The following is a 10,796-nucleotide window of genomic DNA, read 5'->3' on the forward strand; positions in this document are numbered from 1 at the left end:
CAAAATAGAAGTGGGGAAGGTTAGGTATGTTATACTTGTTCATAGTGAGTGAAATGAAGGAAAAAAGTTGGAAATTAACAGGGATCAAAATAAAAAGTGTAAAGTGAAAAGACTTATGATAATAGTATATATATACTAGTGAGAGAGTTATTACTGAAAAAGATGTTATAATCCGAGCGAAAATCCAGGTATAATAGGTATATCATAAAATATGGGAAATGTATAAGAGGAATATGTATAAAATATATATAAGAAAAATTGTATATAAAAAATATATATATATAAGAAAAAATAATAAAATAATAAAAATAAAAATAATATAAAAATGAGAAAAAGACACTACAAAATGGGAAGAAAAGGGGAGAAATGTATATATTGAGAACCGTAAAAAATTTTTTTTGAGAACCGGAAAATTTTAAAACCGAAAAATTCAGAAAAATTTAAAATTGCAAGGGGGAGTGGATATGGAAGGGCTTACTTTGCCAGGGGTATGTGTTGATCTAGTTGTATATGTGAAAAATTCTTTTGTGCTTATATAGAGCATTAGCGAGCTTTGTTAAAGGGGGGGGATCTTACAGAGACCTTCAGCCTTATTCACAAAATTCTTGAATAATTGCTGTATTAGAGGAGATGTCAAAAAATATCAAAAATTATCAAAAAATGCCAAAAAAAATTTTTTATATTAAAATGGAATAGTATAAAAATGGAATAGTATAAAAATAAAGAGAAGTAATGCGTATATGTAAGCAAAGTTGAATGAAGATTAGTGGATAGTATAATAGTCATGGTGGATATCCGTGTGGACCTTGATATGACAAATGGTATATTGAAGTCCCGGTAAAAGTCGGGAGCTCAGATAAAATCAGTGGTATTATCTTATGCGTGGTGTGATAAAATTTGCTGATTGGTGGGATGTGTTATATTCTCTCTGCTCAGTCCACATGAATTAAAAAATAGTTAAAAAATAGTTAAAAATAAGTTAAAAAATGGTTAAAAGTTAGTTAAAAAACAGTTGAGGTCCAGGTCTACATTCATTCCTCTAGGGTGTAGCGTATCTAAGTTAAAAATCCACTTAGTTTCATTCTGTGAAATCTTAATAGTCATATCTTCACCTCGCCAGTGTCCTTTGACCTTGTCAATGGCATAGAAGGTCATTTGTTTAGGGTCTTGATTATGGAATTCTTTAAAATGTCTCGAGACACTATGTTTCTCATACCCTATTTTAATATTTTTGATGTGTTCTCTTATCCTTTCATGTAGTTCGCGTGTTGTCCTTCCTACATACTGTTTGTGACAGGGGCACTCTAAAACGTATGTCACATGAGTGCTTTTGCAGGAAATTAATTCTTTTATCGAGAATTCTCTCCCGTTCGTGGTGGAGGTGAATTTAGTAGTTTTCCTATGTGTCTGCTTACTTCTGCGGCAAGGTAGGCATTGCCCACATTTGAAGAACCCTTTTAGGTGTTTGCTGATCTTAATGTTGCGTGGAGGATCAATTGTATTCTTGACAATTTTACTTCTCAGGTTGGGGGCTCTTCTATAGATGAATGCTGGGTTGTTAGGTAAAATTTGTTTTAGCACATCATCGGTTTTCAAAATGGACCAATGTTTCTTTATGATTTTTTCCACTTCCTTGTGCTGTCTGCTGAACCCCGTGAGGAAGGCTGTCTCTATATTCTTATTTTTCTTACCAATTGCTTTGTTTTCTATTAGTTTTTTCCTCTCCATTTTAGTTACGATATCTTTGAGTGCCCTCAGATAGGGCTCTTTATACCCCTTGTGTATAAATCTTTTGATAATGGTTTCCGCTTGTTTATCAAAGTCCTCTTTTTTGGTACAATTTCTATATATTCTTAGGAGTTGTCCCTTGGGTATATTGCCAATCCATTTAGGATGGTGGCAACTAGAAGTGGGTATGTAGGCATTTCGGTCTGTGGTTTTGAAGAAGGTTCTTGTACCTAGATGACCTTCCGTTTTGAAGATTTGCAGATCTAAGTAATCAATGCTGTGGATATCCCATTTGCCGGTAAATGTGATTCCATAGATATTGTTATTTATTTCTTCCAGAAAGGACTCTAATTCTGTCTGAGATCCGCCCCATATGATTAAAATGTCATCTATGTATCTTTTATACATTTTAAGGTGCTTTCTGGGTGTTCCATAAATTTGTTCCTCCTCCCAATGGTCTAGGAAAAGATTCGCCACACTGGGTGCATATTTTGCGCCCATCGCTACTCCCTTAGTTTGTGCGTAGTATTTACCTTTGTACCAGAAGTGATTGTGGCTCATCGCCAGCTCTAATCCTTCCAATATATAATTTATTTGTGCGTGTTTTAATTCTGATTTATTGTGGAGAGCCCACTCCACTGCATTTAGGCCATCTTTTTGTCTGATGTTGGTGTATAGGGAGTTGACGTCAATTGTAACTAGTAAATCCTGGTCTTCTATTTTAATATTCTCCAACTCCTTTAGTAGTTGTCTGCTGTCCTTCAGATAGGATTTCCCTTTTGTTACTAATGGTTGTAAATATCCGTCTATATAGGCTCCCAATCTAGAAAATACGGAGTCTATTCCGCTTACTATTGGTCTTCCGGGAGGTTGCGTTTGGCTTTTGTGGATTTTTGGGACATAATAAATAACTGGAGTTTTCGGTGCATTGGGTGTTAGATACCTTGCCTCTTTTTTGTTCAGGATCCCTTTAGATAGACCCTTTTGGGTATATTTATGCAGTTTCTTATTGTATTCTTCCTTAGGGTTCTTCTTTAGTTGTTTATAGGTGTTAGGAATGTTGAGGAGGTTGGACATCTCTTGTTCATAGTCAGTCTTGTTGAGAATAACTAGTCCTCCTCCTTTATCGGCCGGTCTGATGACTATATCCCTATTCTTCTCCAATTGTTTGATGTGTTTCCAGATCCCCTTCTTCTTGGAAGGTTTGATTGTTAATGCCCTGATGTCTTTTTCCACCATTTTTTTAAAAACCTTTATACCCTCATTCTGTGGTTGGTTCGGATTAAAAGTTGAGTTGTTTCTTAGTGTTGAATGTCTATAACTAGAACTAGATTCTTCTTCCACTTTCCCTGCATTTTTTGTGTTAGCAAAATATTTTTTAATGTTTAATTTTCTGACGAATTTTTGTACATCAATGAAAGTTTCGAATTTGTCCAGATCTTTGTCTGGAGCGAATTTTAGCCCTAAATCCAATATTTTTAGTTCATCTTCGTTGAAGGTTGCATTACTCAGGTTGTAAATACCTTCTCCTAGTATTCTCGCCTTCTTTTTCTTGACACCTCCTCTCTTTCCCCTCTTGCGCTTTCTTCTGCCCATCTTGGTGGTCTGTACTCCCTTCTCTGGTTCTCTTGGTAGTGCTGATGTTCTAGATGTTCCATCCTCGTATTCCCTGGGTCCGACCATCTGGGGTTCCATCCGTTTCTTCTGAATTGGTCTTGATGTTGGCTTCTTATTGGATACCGGAACGGTCTCCATCCTCCTCTTGGCCCAAATGGGGGGTTCCTCGGGGGTCTGTATCCTTGGCCCCTGTATAAAAAATCCCTTTGGTACCTGCCTTGGGATGGGGTGGTTTGGGGGTATCTTCTAAGAGGGGAGTACCTGTTCTGGTGTCTTGGTATGCTGTGTAGGTCTGGTTCACGTTGTAGTGGTCCTCTGGGAGTGTTCCATTCTCCTCTGTTCTGGTATCTACTATTATTTGTTTCTGGCCTTCTGTAATTTGGTGTATTTGGTACCCTAATTCTTTCTATCCTGTTGGGTGTGGGAGTGGGTGGTTGCCATGTTTCTTCTGTTCCATTCGGTTGGTCTTCTTCTGAATCCTCACCCATAGAAATGTTGTTGTCCTCTTCTATATATGTGGCGTCCGTTTGCCACTTATAGACTTGTTGATTTTTATAATCGAGTACATCCCTCCGAAACTTTTTCTGTTTCTTTTGTTGTATCTCTTTATCATACTTTTTGATCATTTCTTGTAAGTTTTTTTCTTTCTCTTTGTATTCATTTGTGTTAATATGTGGTGATAGTTGGTCTTTGATTATTGAGATTTCCGTCTCAATATTTTTGAGTTTGACCTGCCTCCTAAGTACGATTTTTTGTAAGAGTAAGGTTTCGCTTTCATTGAAGAATTTGTACCAGTCCTCCATCAGATGTTTATCGTTAAGAGCATCGTTAGGTAAGGATCTGAACATGTTAAATTTGAACAGCACTTTCACTGGATGCAGATAATTTGTGTTCACCAAGCATTCAAAATCGAGAATTCTGCTAATCCACGATGAAATGCACTACCTGCAATAAGCGAAAACTGCCAATTGATTTACAAAGTGTTAGAGTGCATTTGACTCTGCATAAGTCCCTGCCATTTTTTTCATAAATAAGCCTGCAAGCTGTTTAACCTGGCCTTGAATAGCACCAATGCTTATCAGAGGACAGCAAGTCATTTGTCTTTCTGGGGACTTCATAAAAGAACCGATCCATGCAACAACTGCCATTAACACAATGAAATCCTTTTGTAATTACTAGTATTGACATCAATCCAAGGTTACAACATATTGCCTTACTTTGGCCCAGACAGCAGGCAATATAGGCTCATTGGGGTATCCTACAGAAATGAGGCAATATAGGTTAATATGGTACACTATCTTAAAAAAATTGAGCAATATAGATTCATTTGATATCCTTTGGAAATTAGGTAATAAGGCTCACTACAGGAATAGGAAAATATATGTTGACTGCGGTATACTGCAGAAATGAGGCAATATGAATTCACTAGGGTAGTCTTCAAAAATTAGGCAAGACACTTCCACTTTGGTAGCCTATGAAAATTAGGCAATGTATGTTCATGGAGTATCCTTCAGAAATGAGGTAATAAAGGTTCCATGGGGTATCTAGCAGATATGAAACAATATGGGTTCCATGGGATATCTATGGCTATGAGGCAATATAGCTTCACTGGGGTATCCTACAAAAATAGGGTAATATAGGTTTATTGGGGTATCCTACAGGGATGGGGCAGTAAAAAAATTACTGGGGTATGATACAGAGATGGAGCAGTGAAGGATTACTGGGGTAACCTGCAGAAATGAGGCAATATATGTTCACGGTATCCTATGGAAATGAAGCCATGTACAGTATGTTTAGTGGAGAATCCTTTATAAATAAGGAAATATAAGTTCACTAGCATATCCTAAAAATGAGGCAGTAAAAGTTCACTGGGGTATCCTACAGAAAAGGGACAACCTATATAAATGAGGCAACATGGATTAACAGTAATACAGAAAACTTATGTTTACTGGTGTAGCCTACAGAAATAAAGCAATACAAGCTCACTGGGGTATCTTATGCAAAAAAGCAATATTAATCCATAGATTATCCTACAGAAATTAGGCAATATATACGTTCACTGGAGTATCCTACTGTATATAAATTAGGCAATATAAGAGTATTGGGGTATACTACAGAATTGAAGCAACATAAATTCACTGAGGTATCCTATAGAACTAACAGTAAAAAAAAAAAAAGTTCATTTGAGTACCTATAGAAATTAACCAATTTAAGTAAATTAGGGGAACCTATAGAAATTAGACCATATATGTTCAGTGGAGTTTCCTATAAAAATTAGGCAATACAAATTAATTAGGTTATCTTACAGAAAAGAGGAAAAATATGTTCACTGGTGTATCCTATGTCAATATATGTTCACTGGGGTATGCTTCGGAAAAGAGACAATATATATTCACTGGAGCATCCGATGGAAAATGGGCAATATATGTTCATTGTGGCATCCTACGAAAATAGGGCAATATATGTTCACTGGGGTATCCTAAAGAAAAGAGGCAATATATGTTCACTGGGGTATCCTAAAGAAAAGAGGCAATATATGTTCACTGGGGTATGCTTCGGAAAAGAGAGGCAATATATATTCACTGGGGCATCCTACGGAAAAGGGGCAATATATGTTCACTGGAGCATCCTACAGAAAAGGGGCAATATATGTTCACTGGGGCATCCTATGGAAAAGGGGCAATATATGTTCACTGGGGCATCCTACGGAAAAGGAGTAATATATGTTCATTGGGGCATCCTACAGAAAAGGGGCAATATATGTTCACTGGAGCATCCTACGGAAAAGGGGAAATATATTTCACTTGAGTATCCTACAAACAAGAGGCAATATATGTTTTTTGGGGTATCCTATGGAAAACGGGAATATATGCTCACTTTGATGTATGGAAAAAAAGGCAATATATATTTATTGGGTTATCCTAGGTATCCTATTTATTGGTGTTCACTAGGATGTTCTACAGAAAAGTGGCATTTTATGTTCACTGGGGGGTCCTACAGAAGAGGCAATATATGTTCACTTGGGGTATCCTACAGAAAAGCAAACATTATCCCATGTAAGCTCTCTGCCCCTCGGTGCTCTTCTCCTGACAAATGGAGATGTTGTGCAATGGGCAATGCACTGCAGCCTCTAAGAGTAGAAATGCAGAAGTTTGCAGCTTTTCCAAAGTCTTGGTTGGCTGGAGAAGGGCACCAGTCCATCTCATACACTATAATACATCAGACTTTTCATGCTACAGCTGTATCAGTGCCAATATGATGGAGTGCACTTGCTTTCCAACCCCAGCCTGGGATGTTGCTGATTTCTTCCCAGCAGGGATGTAGTCATGTACTGATGGGGTTTGCCAACACCCTGGCATCCAGGTGTACTGAGCCCCCCCCCCCCCCCCCCCTCCCCCATCCCTCCATCCACAGGCACCTCAATGCATATACATACAGATAATCTGCAAACCAAATCACAGCCAGTCTTATATCCTACAAATATATTTCATTCCATCCCTATCAGCACTTTCTGAAACCTTATCTCACACACATCTATAGATTGTATCCCAAAGCCTGGGCATGACCCCCATAGTAGTGGGCAGCATGGGGCAGAGTTGGGACAAGCGTTGTCGGTCATGTATGTACAGGATAACATGTATGATCGTCTATTAACACCATGAGAAGGTATGAGCTCCGAGCTCAGCTCAGCCCCGACAATACACATTTGTTAAACAAAAGAGAAGCAAATGTAAGGAGAGGGAGGAGAGGAGAGGAGGACGGGGTATACAGGAGCTCCGATGGGCATCGCTGACAACCTGAGCCGTCTATTCATTCATCTGCCTACCCTACACCATCGGAAAGTCACACACATGAGCCGATCATCAATGGGCCGATCACACCGACATAGAAAGTAAAGGGGCAACTAGGCTGAGAGGCGTCCAGCAGGAGCTCCGGACTGCGCAGGTAACAGGTAGGTGTGCAGGCTGGACGGATCGCTATGTACTATCAGAGTGTCAGCTACTAAGACAACTTACCTGTCTGCACTGAACACAGCAGGAAGAGAGTTACCAGCAACATTCCATACACAGAGGGGATATGCCGGGTGTGATCCCTCATCAGATCCCGAGCTGTCCCTCCTCACTCCGCTCTCTGTAGCCCTCAGTGCTCCTCATCAGCTCCTCCTCCTTGTCATCAGTATAGGGTGGGGAGAGGAGGACTGCCACTCCCAGACTTCCAATACACGGGGACAACAGCAACTCTCTTCACCCATCACTCCTCTTCTCACCTATTCATCCATCCCTCCTCTAATTCACCCATCCCTCCTCTTCTCCTCACCTATTCATTCATCCCTCCTCTTCTCCTCACCTATTCATTCATCCCTCCTCTTCTCCTCACCTATTCATCCATCCCTCCTCTTCTCCTCACCTATTCATACATACATCCTCTTCTCCTCACCTATTCATCCATCCCTCCTCTTCTCCTCACCTATTCATTCATCCCTCCTCTTCGCCTCACCTATTAATTCATCCCTCCTCTTCTCCTCACCTATTCATCCATCCCTGATCTTCTCCTCACCTATTCATTCACCCCTCCTCTTCTCCTCACCGATTCATTCATCCTTCCTCTTCTCCTCGCCTATTCATTCATCCCTCCTCTTCTCACCTATTCATTCATCCTTGCTTTTCTCCTCGCCTATTCACCCATCCCTCCTTCTCACCTATTCATTCATCTGTCCTCTTCCCCTCACGTATTCATTCAACTCTCCTCTTCTCACCTATTCATTCATCCCTCCTCTTCTCCTCACATATTCATTCATCCCTCCTCTTCTTCTCACCTATTCATTCATCCCTCCTCTTCTCCTCACCTATTCATTCATCCCTCATCTTCTCCCTAACCTATTCATTCATCCTTCCTCTTCTCCTCACCTATGCATGCATCCTTCCTCTTCCCCTCACCTATTCATTCATCCCTCCTCTTCTCCTCACCTATTCATTCATCCCTCCTCTTCTCCTCAGCTATGCATTCATCTCTCCCCTTCTCCTCACCTATTCATTCATCCCTCCCCTTCTCCTCACTTATTTATTCATCCTTCCTCTTCCTCCCACCTATTCATCCATCTCTCCTCTTTCTCACCTATTCATCCATCTCTACTCTTCTCCTCACATATTCCTTCATCCCTACTCTTCTCCTCACCTATTCATTCATCCCTCCTTTTCTCCTCACCTATTCATGCATCCCTCCTCTTCTCCTCACCTATTCATCCATCCCTCCTCTTCTCCTCACCTATTCATATATCCCTCCTCTTCTCCTCACCTATCCATGCATCCCTCCTCTTCTCCTCACCTATTCATCCACCCCTCCTCTTCTCCTCACCTATTCATCCATCCCTCCTCTTCTCCTCCACCTATTCATTCATCCCTCCTCTTCTCCTCACCTATTCATTCATCCCTCCTCTTCTCCTCACCTATTCATCCATCCTCCTCTAATTCATCCACCCCTCCTCTTCCCTCACCTATTCATTCATCCCTCCTCTCTCCTCACCTATCATTCATCCCTCCTCTTCTCCTCACCTATTCATCCATCCCTCCTCTAATTCATCCATCCCTCCTCTTCCCTCACCTATTCATCCATCCCTGATCTTCTCCTCACCTATTCATTCACCCCTCCTCTTCTCCTCACCTATTCATTTATCCTTCCTCTTCTCCTCGCCTATTCATTCATCCATCCTCTTTCACCTATTCATTCATCCTCCTCTTCTCACCTATTCATTCATCCTTCCTCTTCTCCTCGCCTATTCATCCATCCCTCCTTCTCACCTATTCATTCATCCGTCCTCTTCACCTCACCTATTCATTCATCTCTCCTCTTCTCACCTAATCATTCATCCCTCCTCTTCTCACATATTCATTCATCCCTCCTCTTCTTCTCACCTATTCATTCATCCCTCATCTTCTCCTAACCTATTCATTCATCCTTCCTCTTTTCCTCACCTATGCATGCATCCTTCCTCTTCGCCTCACCTATTTATTCATCCCTCCTCTTCTCCTCACCTATTCATGCATCCCTACTCTTCTCCTCAGCTATGCATTCATCTCTCCCCTTCTCCTCACCTATTCCATTCATCCCTCCCTCTTCTCCTCACTTATTTATTCATCCTTCCTCTTCGTCCCACCTATTCATCCATCCCTCCTCTTCTCCTCCACCTATTCATCCATCCCACCCTTCTTCTCTTCACCTATTCCATCCATCTCTCCTCTTCTCCTCACCTATTCATCTATCCCTCATCTTCTCCTCACCTATACGTTCATCCCTCTCTTTCTCCTCACCTATTCATTCATCCCTCCCTCTTTTCCTCATCTATTCATTCACCCCTCCTCTTCTCCCTCACTTATTCATTCACCCTCCTCTTCTCCTCACCTATTCATTCATCCATCCTCTTCTTCTCACCTTTCATTCATCCTTCCTCTCTCCTCACCTATCATCCATCCCCTCCCGCTTCCTCCCCCTATTCCATGTATCCCTCCTCTTCACCTCACCTATTCATTAATTTCTCCTCTTCTCCTCACTTATTCATTCATCCCTCCTCTTCTCCTCACATATACATTCATCCCTCCTCTTCTTCTCACCTATTCATTCTTCCTTCCTCTTCTCCTTGCCTATTCATTTATTTCTCCTCACCTTTTCATCCATCCCTCCTCTTCTCCTCACCTATTCATCCATCCTTTCTCTTTTCCTAACTTATTCATTCATCCTTCCTCTTCTCCTCACCTATTCATTCATCCCTCTTCACCTCACCTATTCATTAATCTCTCCTCTTCTCACCTATTCATTCATCCTTCCTCTTCTCCTCGCCTATTCATTCATCCCTTCTCTTCTCCTCACCTATTCATTCACCTCTTCTCTTCTCCTCACCTATTCATTCATCCTTCCTTTTTTCCTAACTTATTCATTCATCCTTCCTCTTCTCCTCACCTATGCATTCATCTCTCCCCTTCTCCTCACCTATTCATTCATCCCCCCTCTTCTCTTCACCTATTCATCCATCTCTCCTCTTCTTCTCACTTATTCATTCATCCCTCATCTTCTCCTCACCTATTCATTCATCCCTCCTGTTCTTCTCACCTATTCATGCATCCCTCCTCTTCTCCTCGCCTATTCATTCATCCCTCCTCTTCTCACCTATTCATTCATCCTCTTCTCCTCACCTATTCATCCATCCCTCCTCTTCTCCGCACCTATTCATGTATCCCTCCTCTTCACCTCACCTATTCATTAATTTCTCATCCTCTCCTCACCTATTCATTCATCCCTCCTCTTCTCCTCACATATACATTCATCCCTCATCTTCTCCTCACCTATTCATTCATCCTTCCTCTTCTCCTCGCCTATTCATTCATCCCTCCTCTTCTTCTCACCTATTCATTCATCCTCTTCTCCTCACCTATTCATCCATCCCTCCTCTTCTCACC

At 41.0% G+C, this 10,796-nt stretch overlaps 1 protein-coding gene across 3 annotated transcripts in view; it reads right to left on the reverse strand.

The window, feature by feature from the left end:
• The window catches only part of DSCAML1 (DS cell adhesion molecule like 1), a 459,281-nt gene extending 451,735 nt beyond the window's left edge, over positions 1-7,546 (reverse strand). For 2 of the 3 annotated variants that reach the window (XM_077456859.1, XM_077456858.1), the window contains exon 1: positions 7,362-7,516. In XM_077456859.1, the coding sequence (XP_077312985.1) occupies positions 7,362-7,443 (82 nt within the window). In that variant the 5' untranslated portion in view covers positions 7,444-7,516. Of the gene's footprint in view, positions 1-7,361 lie in introns of all 3 variants that reach the window. The other variant, XM_077456862.1, reaches the window with a different exon arrangement.
• Between the last annotated feature and the right edge of the window lie 3,250 nt (positions 7,547-10,796).

This window comes from Lithobates pipiens, unplaced genomic scaffold, assembly GCF_037356315.1.
Source record: "Lithobates pipiens isolate NorthernLeopardFrog02 unplaced genomic scaffold, aLitPip1_a1.2 Scaffold_27, whole genome shotgun sequence".
In the NCBI taxonomy this organism is placed as follows: domain Eukaryota; kingdom Metazoa; phylum Chordata; class Amphibia; order Anura; family Ranidae; genus Lithobates; species Lithobates pipiens.